The 16,993-nt window shown below is 46.7% G+C and overlaps 1 protein-coding gene across 2 annotated transcripts in view; it reads left to right on the top strand.

The window, feature by feature from the left end:
- Positions 1–14,671, top strand: part of poli (polymerase (DNA directed) iota) — a 51,200-nt gene extending 36,529 nt beyond the window's left edge. For both annotated transcript variants that reach the window (XM_068030645.1, XM_068030655.1), the window contains exons 7-9: positions 8,727–8,818; positions 9,824–9,957; positions 12,747–14,671. In XM_068030645.1, the coding sequence (XP_067886746.1) occupies positions 8,727–8,818; positions 9,824–9,957; positions 12,747–13,741 (1,221 nt within the window). In that variant the 3' untranslated portion in view covers positions 13,742–14,671. The remainder of the gene's footprint in view (positions 1–8,726; positions 8,819–9,823; positions 9,958–12,746) is intronic.
- Positions 14,672–16,993: the final 2,322 nt, after the last annotated feature.

Below are 16,993 nucleotides of genomic sequence, written 5' to 3' on the forward strand. Positions count from 1 at the left end.
TGGTGGTGTTCCCATGCATTTGCTGCCCTTGTCCTTCTAGTTGGTAGAGGTCGTGGGTTTGGAGGGTGCTGTCTAAGGAGCCTTGGTGCATTGCTGCAGTGCATCTTGTAGATGGTACCCACTGCTGCCACTGTACGTCAGTGGTAGAGGGAGTGAATGCTTGTAGATGGGGTGCCAATCAAGCGGGCTGCTTTGTCCTGGATGGTGTCGAGCTTCTTGAGTGTTGTTGGAGCTGCACCCATCCAGGCAAGTGGAGAATATTCCATCACACTCCTGACTTGTGCCTTGTAGATGGTGGACAGGCTTTGGAGAGTCAGGAGGTGAGTTACTCGCCGCACGATTCCTAGCCTTTGACCCGCTCTTGTAGCCATGGTATTTATATGGCTACTCCAGTTCAGTTTCTGGTCAATGGTAGCCCCAAGGATGTTGATATTGGGGGATTCAGCGATGGTAATGCCACTGAATGTCAAGAGGAGATGGTTAGATTCTCTCTTGTTGGAGATGGTCATTGCTTGGCACTTGTGTGGCGCGAATGTTACTTGCCACTTATCAGCCCAAGCCTGGATATTGTGCAGGTCTTGCTGCATTTCTACACGGACTGCTTCAGTATCTGAGGAGTCACGAATGGTGCTGAACATTGTGCAATCATCAGCGAACATCCCCACTTCTGCCCTTATGATTGAAGGAAGGTCATTGATGAAGCAGCTGAAGATGGTTGGGCCTAGGACACTACCCTGAGGAACTCCTGCAGTGATGTCCTGGAGCTCAGATGATTGACTTCCAACAACCACAAACATCTTCCTTTGCACTAGGTATGACTCCAGCCAGTAGAGAGTGTTTGCCCCTGATTCCCATTGACCTCAGTTTTGCTAGGGCTCCTTGATGCCATACTCAGTCAAATGCTGCCTTGATGTCAAGGGCAGTCACTCTCACCTCACCTCTTGAGTTCAGCTTTTTTGGCCATGTTTGAACCAAGGCTGTAATGAGGTCAGGAGCTGAGTGGCCCTGGCGGAACCCAAACTGAGCATCACTGAGCAGGTTATTGCTAAGCAAGTGCCGCTTGAAGGCACTGTTGATGACACCTTCCATCACTTTACTGATGATTGAGAGTAGACTGATGGGGCGGTAATTGGCCAGGTTGGACTTGTCCTGCTATTTGTGTACAGGACATACCTGGGCAATTTTCCACATTGCAGGATAGATGCCAGTGTTGTAGCTGTACTGGTGCAGCTTGGCTAGGGGCGCGGCAAGTTCTGGAGCACAGGTCTTCAGTACTATTGCCGGAATATTGTCAGGGCCCATAGCCTTTGCAGTATCCAGTGCCTTCAGTCATTTCTTGGTATCATGTGGAGTGAATCGAATTGGCTGAAATCTGGCATCTGTGATGCTGGGGACTTCAGGAGGGGGCCGAGATGGATCATCAACTTGGCACTTCTGGCTGAAGATTGTTGCAAATGCTTCAGCCTTATCTTTCGGTAAGTGTGCTGGGCTCCCCCATCATTGAGGATGGGGATATTTGTGGAGCCAACTCCTCCAGTTAATTGTTTAATTGTCCACCACCATTCACGTCTGGATGTGGCAGGACTGCAGAGCTTAGATCTGATCCGTTGGTTATGGGATCGCTTAGTTCTGTCTATCGCATGCTGATTACACAGTTTGGCACGCAGATAGTCCTGTGTTGTAGCTTCACCAGGTTGACACCTCATTTTGAAGTATGCCTGGTGCTGCTCCTGGCATGCCCTCCTGCACTCTTCATTGAACCAGGGTTGGTCCCCTGGCTTGATGGTGATGATAGAGTGGGGGATATGCCAGCCATGAGGTTACAGATTGTGGTTGAGTACAGTTTTGCTGCTGCTGATGGCCCACAGCATCTCATGAATGCCCAGTTTTGCATTGCTAGATCTGTTCGAAATCGATCACATTTAGCATGGTGGTCGTGCCACACAACACGAAGGAGGGTATCATCAATGTGTAGGCAGGACTTCGTCTCCACAACGACTGTGCGGTAGTGACTCCTACCAGTACTGTTATGGACAGACGTATCTGCGGCAGGCAGATTGGTGAGGATGAGGTCGAGTATGTTTTGCCCTCTTGTTGGTTCCCTCACCACCTGCCGCATACCCAATCTAGCAGATATGTCCTTTAGGACTCGGCAAGCTCAGTCAGTAGTGGTGCTACCGAGCCACTCTTGGTGATGGACATTGAAGTCCCCCACCCAGAGTACATTCTGTGCCCTTGCCACTCTCAGTGCTTCCTCCAAGTGGTGTTCAACTTGGAGGAGTACTGACTTATCAGCTGAGGGAGGGCGGTAGGTGGTAATCAGCAGGAGGTTTCCTTGTCCATGTTTGATCTGATGCCATGAGACTTCATGGGGTCTGATGTCGATGTTGAGGATTCCTAGGGCAATTCCCTCCCTACTGTATACCACTGGGGCGCCACCTCTGGTGGGTCTGTCCTGCCGGTGGGACAGGACATACCCGGCGATGGTGATGGCAGTGTCTGGGACATTGTCTGTCAGGTATGATTCCGTGAGTATGACTATGTCAGGCTGTTGCTTGACTAGTCTGTGGGACAGCTCTCCCAACTTTGGCACAAGCCCCCAGATGTTGGTAAAGATGACTTTGCAAGTTCGACAGGGCTGGGTTTGCCGTTGTCCTTTCCAGGTGGTCCATCCGGTTTCATTCCTTTTTATTGACTTTGTAGCGGTTAGATACAACTGAGTGGCTTGCTAGGCCATTTCAGAGAGCATCCAAGAGTCAACCACATTGCTGTGGGTCTGGAGTCACATGTAGGCCAGAACAGGTAAGGACAGCAGATTTCTTTCCCTAAAGGACATTAGTGAACTGATGCATTAAAGGTGCAAAGAAGGATCCTGTGAATATTTCAGGAACCTTCTGCAATCCTTGTGAAAAAGTAGGTGGAGCATGCACAGCGCATTCTCAATTAGTCTTTCCAGTTCTACAGTGGCATAACCAGCAGTCCTTAAAGCATTGACTGGAGGCCATGGCAACAAATGGCAAGTTTTTTTTAGTTTTTACTTACTCCGATGTGGAGCCAGGAACAACAAGAATGTTTTTCTTGGCTCAGCAGCAAAACTGTGGACCACTGCTGGTCTGCGCTCATCCCCGCCCACCCATTTTCCTCCTTCCCTCCTTTCTAGACTTACCTGCAGGCTAGTTTGGCATCTGAACCAGTATGGAATTGAAAAGTCCCAGATCAGTTGCTTTGAGGACCAATTTCTCGCGATTCTCAAGCCTCCATTTTCTGACACAGGGAGCTTTTCTTGCATGCATTTGGTGCCAGGAAGCTGGTACAAACCAATTTCTACCCCCCTAGAGCCCTTGAGTGGAAAGTTACCGTACCCCCTCTAGTGCAGATTTATATTACAACAATTCCCCTGGCTCTTTAAATCAGTTCATTTTAGCCCTATCTAAAGGCTAACAGTTAGTTTAGTGTATGTTACCTGGGCCCACTGCCCTCCCCCAGCCACACCTGCTCTTTGTTTTCTCAATGAAATTGATCCGGATGAAACTGACGAGCACAGCTGCCGATACTTCAATCTCTCATCCTGCTGTCTTCACAGTCCAGAGTGTCTGCAGCCACGGCATGCGGTAAGTCCATTGAGGTGAAGAAGGAGCTGCGGGACCCGAGAGAAGTCCTGAGAAAAGGTGCCCCGAACACCCAAAAAATCCACGAACGGCCCCCCCGGCCGCAACTTCAAAGCGCCCGCGGGAGATGGCTCGGAGAGCATCTGCAGCGCACTGTCGGCAATGCTGCATGCCTTTATTTAAACCACTGCAAAAAAAAAACCCTTAGCAAATGTAATCACCTCTAAGTCTGCCAAATGATGCTTCTGCTCCCGAAGGACGTGGATGAGCTTTCCGGACGTCGATGGTGGGCACTGAGGAAATGGCTTATTACCTGCACCAGCTTCCCCCCCCCTTCCCCCCCCCCACCCCCGTCCCCTTCCCTGCTCCACCCTCTCAGCTCACCCCCTCACAACCCCGTCCCAGCCCGCCCCCCCCTCGCACCATCTTCACCCCGCACCCCCTTCCCCTGCACCCCCCCCCCCACCCCCTCCCTCTACCCCTCCCCCTTGCATCCCCTCCTCCCACCGGCACCATCCTACACCTGTGTAGGGGCCCCAACAACCCCACTGCCTTGTGGGCGTCTCGGGAGAGACCAAGGCTAAGGGAGTAAACCCTAACAGAAAATCCGGAGCGGAACCCCGTAGGCGGTCATGTGTCACCTTTGGCATGTTTCCGGCAGTTCCTGCAGCCATACTGGTGCCAAACGTCGTGTCCTGCACTCCTTTGGACCCCACCAGAAAGGCCGGGAGGGGGGTTTTGACGACTGGGCAACTCTCAACTTCCATAAATTTGCCCAGGCATGCGCCATGGAGAGGTCACTCTATAGTTGCCTCACAGCGACTAAAACAACACGGAAGGCAGCAGTTACGGGTTATAAGTCCAGATAAATTGGCGTAGAAACTGGGCGCCACGGATTGCCTTTGTCGGTGGGAGAGGTCATTGCACCTCACTGGACAGCTACCGCCCGCCTCAAACCGGGCAGCCCCCGGTCAATAAGGTTCTGTCCCGCCACAGTCTGCCTGCTTCAATGGGTGCTTGGAGCTCAGGGTCATTGCCCGAAAGGTGGACTGATACACCGCACCAAACAACATGAAAAAAGGAAAGAAGGTACCAGCCCTTCGCTTTGCAAGCTGGAACGTCAGAACTATGTGTCCTGGCCTGTCGGAAGCCCTCACACAAATCAACGATTCTCGGAAGACCGCCATCATTAACAACGAGCTCAGTAGATTCAATGTGGACATTGCAGCACTTCAGGAGACTCGCCTCCCCGCGAGTGGCTCTCTAGCAGAGCAAGACTACACCTTCTTCTGGCAGGGCAGGGATCCTGAAGAACCAAGACAGCATGGAGTGGGCTTCGCCATCAGAAACTCCTTGCTCAGCATGATAGAGCCTCCCTCAAATGGCTCGGAACGCATACTGTCCATCCGCCTGCTCACCACCTCTGGTCCAGTACACCTACTCAGCATCTATGCTCCAATACTCTGCTCCCCACCTGAAGCTAAAGACCAGTTCTATGAACAACTCCATAACATCATTAGCAGCATCCCCAACACCGAACACCTATTCCTGCTGGAGGACTTTAATGCCAGGGTTGGGGCCGACCATGACTCATGGCCCTCCTGCCTTGGGCGCTATGGCGTTGGAAGGATGAATGAGAACGGGCAGAGACTGCTTGAGTTGTGTACCTATCATAACCTCTGCATCACCAACTCGTTCTTTCACACTAAACCCTGTCACCAGGTTTCATGGAGGCACCCAAGATCACGTCGTTGGCACCAGCTAGACCTCATTGTCACAAGGCGAGCCGCCTTAAACAGTTCAAATCACACGCAGCTTCCACAGTGCGGACTGCGACACCGACCACTCCCTGGTGTGCAGCAAGGTTAGACTCAGACCAAAGAAGTTGCATCATTCCAAGCAGAAGGGCCACCCGCGCATCAACACGAGCAGAATTTCTCATCCACAGCTGTTACAAAAATTTCTAAATTCACTTGTAACAGCCCTTCAAAACACTCCCACAGGGGATGCTGAGACCAAGTGGGCCCACATCAGAGACGCCATCTATGAGTCAGCTTTGACCACCTACGGCAAAAGTGCGAAGAGAAATGCAGACTGGTTTCAATCTCATAATGAAGAGCTGGAACCTGTCATAGCCGCTAAGCGCATTGCCCTGTTGAACTACAAGAAAGCCCCCAGCGATTTAACATCCGCAGCACTTAAAGCAGCCAGAAGTACTGCACAAAGAACTGCTAGGCGTTGCGCAAACGACTACTGGCAACACCTATGCAGTCATATTCAGCTGGCCTCAGACACCGGAAACATCAGAGGAATGTATGATGGCATGAAGAGAGCTCTTGGGCCAACCATCAAGAAGATCGCCCCCCTCAAATCGAAATCGGGGGACATAATCACTGACCAACGCAAACAGATGGACCGCTGGGTTGAGCACTACCTAGAACTGTACTCCAGGGAGAATGCTGTCACTGAGACTGCCCTCAATGCAGCCCAGCCTCTACCAGTCATGGATGAGCTGGACATACAGCCAACCAAATCGGAACTCAGTGATGCCATTGATTCCCTAGCCAGCGGAAAAGCCCCTGGGAAGGACAGCATTACCCCTGAAATAATCAAGAGTGCCAAGCCTGCTATACTCTCAGCACTACATGAACTGCTATGCCTGTGCTGGGACGAGGGAGCAGTACCCCAGGACATGCGCGATGCCAACATCATCACCCTCTATAAAAACAAAGGTGACCGCGGTGACTGCAACAACTACCGTGGAATCTCCCTGCTCAGCATAGTGGGGAAAGTCTTTGCTCGAGTCGCTCTGAACAGGCTCCAGAAGCTGGCTGAGCGCGTCTACCCTGAGGCACAGTGTGGCTTTCGTGCAGAGAGATCGACCATTGACATGCTGTTCTCCCTTCGTCAGATACAGGAGAAATGCCGTGATCAACATATGCCCCTCTACATTGCTTTCATTGATCTCACCAAAGCCTTTGACCTCGTCAGCAGACGTGGTCTCTTCAGACTACTAGAAAAGATCGGATGTCCACCAAAGCTACTAAGTATCATCACCTCATTCCATGACAATATGAAAGGCACAATTCAACATGGTGGCTCCTCATCAGAGCCCTTTCCTATCCTGAGTGGTGTGAAACAGGGCTGTGTTCTCGCACCCACACTTTTTGGGATTTTCTTCTCCCTGCTGCTTTCACATGCGTTCAAATCCTCTGAAGAAGGAATTTTCCTCCACACAAGATCAGGGGGCAGGTTGTTCAACCTTGCCCGTCTAAGAGCGAAGTCCAAAGTACGGAAAGTCCTCATCAGAGAACTCCTCTTTGCTGACGATGCTGCTTTAACATCTCACACTGAAGAGTGCCTGCAGAGTCTCATCGACAGGTTTGCGTCTGCCTGCAATGAATTTGGCCTAACCATCAGCCTCAAGAAAACGAACATCATGGGGCAGGATGTCAGAAATGCTCCATCCATCAATACTGGCGACCACGCTCTGGAAGTGGTTCAAGAGTTCACCTACCTAGGCTCAACTATCACCAGTAACCTGTCTCTAGATGCAGAAATCAACAAGCGCATGGGTAAGGCTTCCACTGCTATGTCCAGACTGGCCAAGAGAGTGTGGGAAAATGGCGCACTGACACGGAACACAAAAGTCCGAGTGTATCAGGCCTGTGTCCTCAGTACCTTGCTCTACGGCAGCGAGGCCTGGACAACGTATGCCAGCCAAGAGCGACGTCTCAATTCATTCCATCTTCGCTGCCTTCGGAGAATACTTGGCATCAGGTGGCAGGACTATATCTCCAACACAGAAGTCCTTGAAGCGGCCAACACCCCCAGCTTATACACACTACTGAGTCAGCGGCGCTTGAGATGGCTTGGCCATGTGAGCCGCATGGAAGATGGCAGGATCCCCAAAGACACATTGTACAGCGAGCTCACCACTGGTATCAGACCCACCGGCCGTCCATGTCTCCGCTATAAAGACGTCTGCAAACGCGACATGAAATCGTGTGACATTGATCACAAGTCGTGGGAGTCAGTTGCCAGCATTCGCCAGAGCTGGCGGGCAGCCATAATAACAGGGCTAAATTGTGGCGAGGCGAAGAGACTTAGTAGTTGGCAGGAAAAAAGACAGAGGCGCAAGGGGAGAGCCAACTGTGCAACAGCCCCGACAAACAAATTTCTCTGCAGCACCTGTGGAAGAGCCTGTCACTCCAGAATTGGCCTTTATAGCCACTCCAGGCGCTGCTTCACAAACCACTGACCACCTCCAGGCGCATATCCATTGTCTCTCGAGATAAGGAGGCCCAAAAGAAAGAATATTACAACAATATATAACATTTACATTTCTATTGTGCCTGGTCACATTTTGTCAAGAGATCGCAAAGCCAATATTAATTATCTTTATGGAATGCAGTGACTGTTATATAGGCGCAAACATCAGCAATGTGCCAGAAACAGCAAGGAGATGCATGACTTTTTTTGTGTGTTTGCTGTTGGTTGAGGGAAGAATGTTGAACAGAACAGAGAGAGAAATCTCATTTTTTGCAGAAGAAATCTGAGCTCAGGGTTACAGAGGTTTAAGTTGTATGCTTGAAAACATCTAAATATGTTCCTAGCTTCCCCTCACTCCCTCACCAGTGAGGTCCACTCATCTCCAGTATTTTCTCCCTTGGAGGTCCAGTCAGTCAGACACACAGTCTTTATGTTTTCCAAGTTTTTGCCTCAAGGTGACGACTCCTGCTGGGTTAGATTGCACCACATTAGCACCCCTTCAGTGCCTTGCCCAAAAGGTCATTGTTCATGTGTGAGTGTAGAAAGTGAGAGTTGGCAGGCTCTTCAACAGGGGGCGTTGCAGAGGGGGTTGGGTTGGGGAGGGAGAACTTTGTACTTCAAGCCCAATCTTGGCCTCACTTGACATCCACGCACATGCATATTCCAGCAGGCATCACTGTGACACGACCAGGAGCAGGAGACCTGGTTGATTTTTTTTTTTAAACACCTCTGCAGCACAGGGCATTGAGACCAATTGGTCCTCATGCTGACTTTTTCCTGGAGACCAGCATGAATCACTTGCATGAATTTAAAACAATTTGTTATTTACTTGCATGTTTTACTCAGTCCATCAGTGATGAAGATACCTTCAGGAGGTGCTCCTCATTAGACGAAATTAGAATGAAAATCAAAGCACTGCTGATCAATCTGCTAATCAGGTTTGTGAGCCATATTTAGATGATCTTCTAAAAATATTTTTAGATGTTGACATTTACATCATGCCATTATACCATGTTTATACAAAGAGAATATAACTTTCACAAAGGAAAAGTTTGTATATTAGTTTGTAAAAAAAAATTAATCTTGAGGCTCCAAGCCCTAATCTCATTGAGTATTCCGGTGTCAGCTAAACACTGATATCTCTTAAATAGTCCAGGTTGCGAGAACGTTGAACATTTGGCTTTGTCAGCTCCACCTCCCCTCCTGTCGATGGTCTTGTGTGGAATAGGTAGAAGCTCTGCCCTCACAAGGATATCCAGCAAACTCGAGCACGAGGTTGGGACCTAAATCAACTGGATCCTGGCCTAGTTTCGAGCAGACTCCTGCCAAAATCTGTCAGAACACCTGTGCATTTTGGGCCCAGCTATTTTTATCTCAATTTTAATAAAAACTAAGGTTAAAAGAACTGAAAAACATCATACTGATGCAATGGGATTCTTCTGAAGTGAGTGTTGAGACAGAATAGCTTGAGTCTGCATCGAATCACAAATCATGCAGATTCATCAACCATCCTTCCATGAAAACCTATCATAACATGAACAACTTGCATTTATGTAGCACCTTTAACATCGTTAAACATACTAAGATGCTTCACTCTCTTTTTAATTCAGTTATACTCTGGCCTATGAGTGGTTGATGCTGACACTGGCTATTTATAGTAAGTTGTGGCATTTCCCATCATTAACATCCCTCACCTTGTAGAATATGAAATTGACGAAAAAAATCCAAAATGTATTTGTAAAATGAAACGGTTATACGCTGCTATTTATTATGGCAGTTGCATGGCATATTCTTTGCAAAGCTTCTTCAAGATGTTTTGGCAAACTATACCAAACCACTCCAAAATACCATGATGTGACCTTCTTTAATTATGAAAATGTACAGCTCTGTGTTTCAATGAACAAAGTATATTTGCCTTGAAGACATTGCACATGTTGTTGCAGATTGCAGAAAGATGGACGTGTATCACGGACCATACGACTAACAATTAGACGATCTTCAGCAGCTAACAGGTGGTTCAATCGGGAGAGTCGACAGTGTCCTGTTCCAAACCAACTAATGCAGAAAATGAACACAGGTGATGTTTACATCATAGAATCCTGTGATACAATTTGCGTAGACTCCTTTGCATAACTTAAAGTATTGAGAATTATTGTAGCATACTAATATATACCTCAAGAGTAAGGGACATCTTTCATTAATACTGCTCGTAAATGAAAACAGTGAAAGATTTGGGAAGGCCATTGACCCACCAACACTAGTTCACTCATTTTCCCAACTACATTCAATTACATTGTGAATGCCCTTAATGACCTTAACTCTACTACCTTTTCTCGCCCTTTGAGTGAAGAACATGTTCCCAATGCAATGGATCTCCTGTTGCTTTTCCCAGGGAAAGTCAGGAAGAAGTGAATTTACTTTGAAATGTATCAATGCTGCTGTAGATGTAAGTATGGAGGTGTGCAGCTTCTGGACCTTAAGGGCTATATCTCATGGTGGAAGTTTGCAGCTGCAGGCCCGATTGTGTGTCAATGATGATAATGCCTAAATCAGAACCACTGACATGGCAATTTAATATATTACTAGTCGGTCTAGTACAGTGGGACCAAATGCAGTATTCAGGTCAAGCAGGGTTAATGAGTGACAGGATAACTGAACCCAGGCAGGGGTTGAGAGAGAGGTAAGGAAGGGGAGAGTAGGGAGAATATCAAGTGAAGGGAGAACAGAGGTTATCGAAGGTAGAGAAGTAACTTACTGGGATGAGAGGGTGGGTGTGGATCTACACTTTCAAATCATTGGAGGGGGAGGCTATTGATGGATTGTCCTGCTGTCATCCCCAGCCCTAACCTTTTCCGTTGGGTCTCTCCAATGCTCATTTTTGTCTCTGTAGAGGAGAGTGTGTGAGGGATTATCTACCTTTCCACCAGGCCCTGATTTGCTCTCTTTGAAGGTGGCGGGATTGTAGCAATCCTTGGGCGGCACAGTGGTGCAGTGGTTAGCACCGCAGCCTCACAGCTCCAGCGACCCGGGTTCAATTCTGGGTACTGCCTGTGTGGAGTTTGCAAGTTCTCCCTGTGTCTGCGTGGGTTTTCTCCGGGTGCTCCGGTTTCCTCCCACAGTCAAAAGACTTGCAGGTTGGTAGGTAAATTGGCCATTATAAATTGCCCCTAGTATAGATAGGTGGTACGGAAATATAGGGACAGGTGTGGATGTGGTAGGAATATGGGATTAGTGTAGGATTAGTATAAATGGGTGGTTGATGGTCGGCACAGACTTGGTGGGCCGAAGGGCCTGTTTCTGTGCTGTATCTCTAAACTAAACTAAACTTACATTCCTGTCTCCAGGCGCTCATGTTTCACTCCATGATCTGAGGGAGGGAACAAACCTTTCTTTTCCTCCCGCCCCTGATTTTATTCTTAGTGAAGGGAGAGAGAATATGCTTCTCTTCACCCCCCATCATTTTCTGTAAACTGGGGGGATGGGTCGTTGAGCTCAAATCTCCTACCCCCATCTCACAATCTTGCCTTATTGAAGGGGTTTTCTTCTCTTCTCCCCAGCAATACAATTTCGTTCTCAATGGGGATGGTGGGCAAATGGGGCGTGGGAAATAAACTAACTCTTTTTCCCTATCAGCATCTGATTTTTCTGGGGGCGCTGGGCTGGTGGTGGGAGAGAGGCAATAACTTTGACTCACCAATACAGTCAGGCCCAAACATTCTCAAGGAGAGATGGATTGGTTTCTGATCCAGGACAGGCTGCAGTTTTAACCCCAGGATCGCGTCATCATACCCAGTAAAGCCAAAGGCTTTGTGTCAGTGATGTGAGGGGTGGGGGGGGTGGTTGCGGGGAGGTGGGGTTTACAGTGGGGGTGGGGGTATCCTAATCCACATAGGCTCCAGATTAAAATCCAAATACCAATACAACACTCATATGGACAAGCTGCAGATTCACCAGAAAAAAATGGGCAGAAGAAAGGGAAGCAATGCAAACACAGAATGGGCCAAGATTGGCTGCAGAGAAAGTCACTCTGAATGGTCCGCTGTACGATAGTCAAGTCAGGAACCCAGATGAATGAAAATATATCCAGCGGCTCGATGATTTATTGCAATTCTTTAAGCATTATTTAAAATTGGAATCAGTGCTTTCCTTAGTCCTTGAGTATTAGGTACATTTTTCCTCCTAATCTTTCTTCTTTATTAGAAGTGCTGACTCCTCCTGCGCTATAGTTCTAGTGCAAGTTGCCATTATCTGTGTATAAACCAGATGCCAGCAGACTGTTTGATTCTGAGGAACATCACATCCAAGCTCCTTCCTGTCTTCATTTGGCACCCACACACATCCATGTTCCAACAAGGATCAATGAATATTGATCAGTAGCAGAAATTCTAGTTGATTTAGGCATGGTTGTGATTCTGCTGCTGTCAGATAGTCTTCCAGTACTCACTATCAAGGCTAACATATGAATAATGGCCACAAATGAAACCATACCCGAAGATAGAGTGAGTGCCTTCAGCAGCAGAGAGGTGAAAACCTGTGAGAGAGTTTAAACAATGATAACAATAGGTATGAGCAGAGATTAATGCAGAATATAATAACTCCTGTGTTGCTATGATCAAGGATATTTCATCTGTGAAAAGCAGTTAGCCAGGGTTGAACAGTTGAAGAAGTAGAGTTGGATATTCTAGAGTTTTAGTTGATTCATTTTGCAGATCGGGGAGTATTTACCCAGACATTTCCCACGTGAAAGAGTGGATTATGTACGATCTGTGGAAGTCGCTGGCTGGTTGGGACGGGTGGCCTTTACTTTTTCCTTGCTTTATTATGTGCTTTCTTCCTAAATGTATGTACCTCACTTTTATTCACTAGTTGCTGATGACACCGTGACCCCACTGGTTGATATCCTAATGAAGCTGTTTCAAAAGATGGTGGACATAAGGTTTCAGTTCTATGTAAGCCTTCTGAACGTGTGTTTTTCGAATCTTGTTCAGCCCACACTATCTTCCCCCGTCAGAGGATCAATTGGATTCTATTTAACACAGAAATCCCCAGGAAAAGTAGACGGGAGCCCAAATGGGAAAGTACGAAGACAACTTCTCAGACAGTGGAAAGGGTCAGATGACGCTGATTTAGGAGAAGATGCCGCAGGCCCCTTGCAAGACACAGGAAATTATCGAGAATCTATATCAGAAATGTCAGACAGTGTTAGTCCTGCTAATTCTAGCCTGACATTCCCAAACTTTAACCTACCACCTGAGATTGACCTTGATGTATTTAAAGAACTCCCAACGAATATCCAGAAGGAAATTATTGCAGGTGCCAGCCCTTCAAAGGATCATCTGAAATGTAACATTAATAAAGAGCAGTCTATCGAGAAAGCACTTTGCAAAGGCAGCTTTATGTTCAGATCACTAACAGAAGATCAGAGGAAACTTCTGGTACCCTCGGACACCGATTGTAATCCGACCATTTCTCATTCAGATACTTATCATCATTTAGATTTTCACAGCAGTACACAAGATAATCCTGAAACCCAGCAAGAGCAGAAAGTTGTTAATGACAAAGCAGCCTCCATGCAAGACTATCAACCTCCTTGTGATACCTTGCAATCCAGTAATGTGGATCCTAAGAGGTCCACGGATCAGAGCTCAGCGCCCATCCCTTCCAATGTGGATCCAAAGGTGTTTTCAGAATTGCCTGCTGAGCTTCAGAATGAACTGCTGACAGACTGGAAGCAAAAGATGACAGTGTCTAAGGTAAATGTTGCTAAACAAGCCAGCAAAGTAAGACCCAACACAAAAGCAAAACACCCAAAAAAGACTTCTAAGTCCAACAGTATTCTGAAGTATTTTAACAAGAGTTAAAACTCAGGCATTATTGAAAATTGATGTGCGACACCACAAACAGGAAGAACCTCTTCTTATAAAAATGTAACGTGCAGAAATGACAGCACTGGTGCTGGAAATTCAGATAGGCCACAAGAACTACTGGTGTGCTGAAGGGGAATTCCCATATCAGTGTAGTAGGGAGTATTCTTCTAAAGCTTGAAGTTAAAAGAGTAAAGGGATTTTACCCTTTTGTGTAGCTGATACCTGATCCTGGAGTACTTGATACTGATACTATGTGGCAAAGTGTTCAAACCAAAGCCATCTCAGTATTTTATTTTCTAAAAAGTTATGTTTTTTGTGTGTGATTATTTTCTCCCCTTTCCCACCTTAATCTCCCCTTGTCCATCACTACATTCCAATAGAGAGAACAGACAGGCAGCTAGCCCCAAGTATTAACAAAGCTGCTCTCAATCTGGGCAAAAAATACCTAGGAACGCTTTTCTAATAATAGAAAGGAGTGGACAACAGAAGAAAAAACTGTCTATTCGTACTGTGAAAATAGTGCCCAGATCAGGAATGGTATTCTTAAAGCCTAGAAGGAGGTGACTCCTAAAAGCAGCAATATGAAATCCTGAACAAAGAGATTATTGCATAGTAAAGCTAAGTATTTTCATCTTAAAAATGAAGTTGTTTCATTGTGCACTGGGGGTATTCATACATAACAGTGGAACAATATGACTGAAAGTAAAATCCTTGAAAGCAGTATTCCTAGGCATGTGTTCAATATGTTGAGCACTGTAATTTGATGATGTGTTTCACAAGAAAAATTTTATCTGTACCAGAGTGTGTGTGGTTTGTGTTGCTTTGCATTCCTTTATAGCTGCTTGTATCTGTGATTCTGCAAGAGTATTGTGTTGCAGTGGTATTGTGATAACTGAATTCACTGAATTAAATAAAAAGAATTGACTGGCTAAATTGTTTCCTTATTAAAAATGCCAACATGGAAGTGCATGGAAAGCCAAGGATTTCACCATTTTGTAGAACTGCATTAAATTAAAATTGATTCTCAATATATTGTATCTGGATCAAACAGTTAAGCCTTAAAAGGGTGCTCATTGCAAATGAGAAATGATGTGAACTCTCCTTCACATAAATGTTTTTTTTTATTGCTTGTGGATCTCCTGTGGCCTTGCAATAGTGAGTCAAGCCAAAGTACACTTTTGCAAAATGGAGTTAGCAGGTAATAGATAACTAGACCAGGGCCGCGGGAAGACTGGGGCATTGGAGGCCGAAAGAGACCAGAACGGGAAGGTAGAATGAGGTTAGAAGCTGTTGGGAGGAAGATAAAGGAGGGTTGGGGGATGTGGGAGGTAGAACATAGTTAGAGGCCAGGGAAATGGAGAGGAGGCACTGCAGGGTTAGAGCATTGGGAGAGAGGGAAGGTAGAAATGAGTTAGAATCTGGGGAAAAGAAGATTACAATTAAAGGAGAAAGATAAAGCAGGGGTAGAGACTGTAAGAGAGGGGACTACCATCAAATAAATAGAATTGTTCATGCATCAGGGTAACTTGTGATCGTTTTAAATGTTTTTAAAGTGAAGACCAGCAGGTTTTGTGGCGTTGGCCGGGATGGTCACAAAGGTGGAGCACGGGCATGGAGATAAACTTTATGACAAATCTGTAAATGGAGAGAAAAAAGTAAAGCAGAGCCACTGGAGAGGGGATAGGTAGGGTGGGGCTGCCAGTGCCAGAATGGGGAGGAGAGAGGTAGAGCAGGAGGGCCCAGAGTGGAATCCTCAATACATGCGGAGAAGAATACAGGGGCAGGAACCCTAAAGGAAAGCCTGAAAGTACTTTTTCTATTCATTCATGAGATGTGAGTGCCACTGTCAAGGCCAGCAATTGTTGCCCATTCCTAATTGCCCTTGAGAAGGTGATGGCCTTCTTGAACTGCTGCAGATCTTGTGGTGCAGGTACACCCACAATGCTGTTATGTCGGGAGTTCCAGGATTTTGACCCGACGACAGTGAAGGAACGACAATATATTTCCAAGTCAGGATGGTGTGTGGCTTGGAGGGGAACTTGCAGGTGGTGGTGTACCCATGTGTCTGCTGCCCTTGTCCTTCTAGGTGGTAGAGGTCGTGGGTATGGAAGGTGCTGACGAAGCAATTTTAATTAAATTAATTATTAAAAGTAATTATTTTTTAAATATATAGTGAAGCAAAAGTGGAATTATTTTTTAATTAACTTTAAAAATGTCAAGGTAGCACAGAGATATAGGACAAAGGTGAGAAATTTGCTCTGCAGCACTACCTGGTGGCTAGAGCCTGTAGCAGTCACTGAACATCTCAGAATGTCACATCACACTTGAAAATCCTACTTTAGGAATAGTATCTACAGGCAGTACAAGAAAGAGTTATGTGGGGCTGTGCCAGGACATGCCGATTCTATTTTAACTTTTCAGGGTTGTATGTAGAAACTTTACAAACACTCTGATGTCAGCTATGCGGCATGGTTACATGACACCGTGATCTGTTCTGTGTCACATCAACCCACCTGCTTCGTTCAAACACATGTAACTACGTAGGAACCTTGTATTATGACAAAAGCAATGGTGAGGGAAGAGAAAAAAATCCAACAAATGTGTCCAATAAATTAAGCCATATTTGTCAACTGAATCAAATACAAAGTGGGGAGGGGGGGAATTTTTAATGTCCTCACTGGGCAGGAATTGAGTGGGCGAGCAGTTAAAATAGAGCAGCTCCATTTCTGCTTTGATCCCAATTATTTTAATGTAACTGGTTTTGATGGATGAGCCATCTGCTAAACTCAAGATGAAGCCCCATGCTAAATGCTAATTGAGGGTCCTACTAAGTCGAGGACCCCAATGGCAGTTTAACAGGGGTCTGAGCGAGGAAACTGCCATGGCTGTCCTACCAGACTGAAGCAGGTCAGCAACTGGTGGGAAGGATGAAGAGGCCCTGTAGGGAAGCCAAAACATTTCCCTTTTGGGGACAAAAGGAGCAGGAGTGACCAACCCCGCCCCCAACCCCGCCTTGCCACTCAAAACTCCCTCCCCACCACTTACCTGGAAGATGGCAGCCAGGGAAGAGCTGCCCAAATATTCCCTGCCGACAGCCACTCTGCAGCTTCTTCTTGCCCGTTCCAGGCAGGAAATAGAACAGTCAGTATTTAACTGAGGCCTAGAAGTTAAAATACTGCAGGCCTGAAATTTAGGCCAGCGTATCAACTTGGCACTTGCCCTGCCCCTCGCCTGTTTGAAATCAGC

The sequence above is a fragment of the Heterodontus francisci genome, chromosome 1 (genome assembly GCF_036365525.1).
Source record: "Heterodontus francisci isolate sHetFra1 chromosome 1, sHetFra1.hap1, whole genome shotgun sequence".
Lineage (NCBI taxonomy): Eukaryota > Metazoa > Chordata > Chondrichthyes > Heterodontiformes > Heterodontidae > Heterodontus > Heterodontus francisci.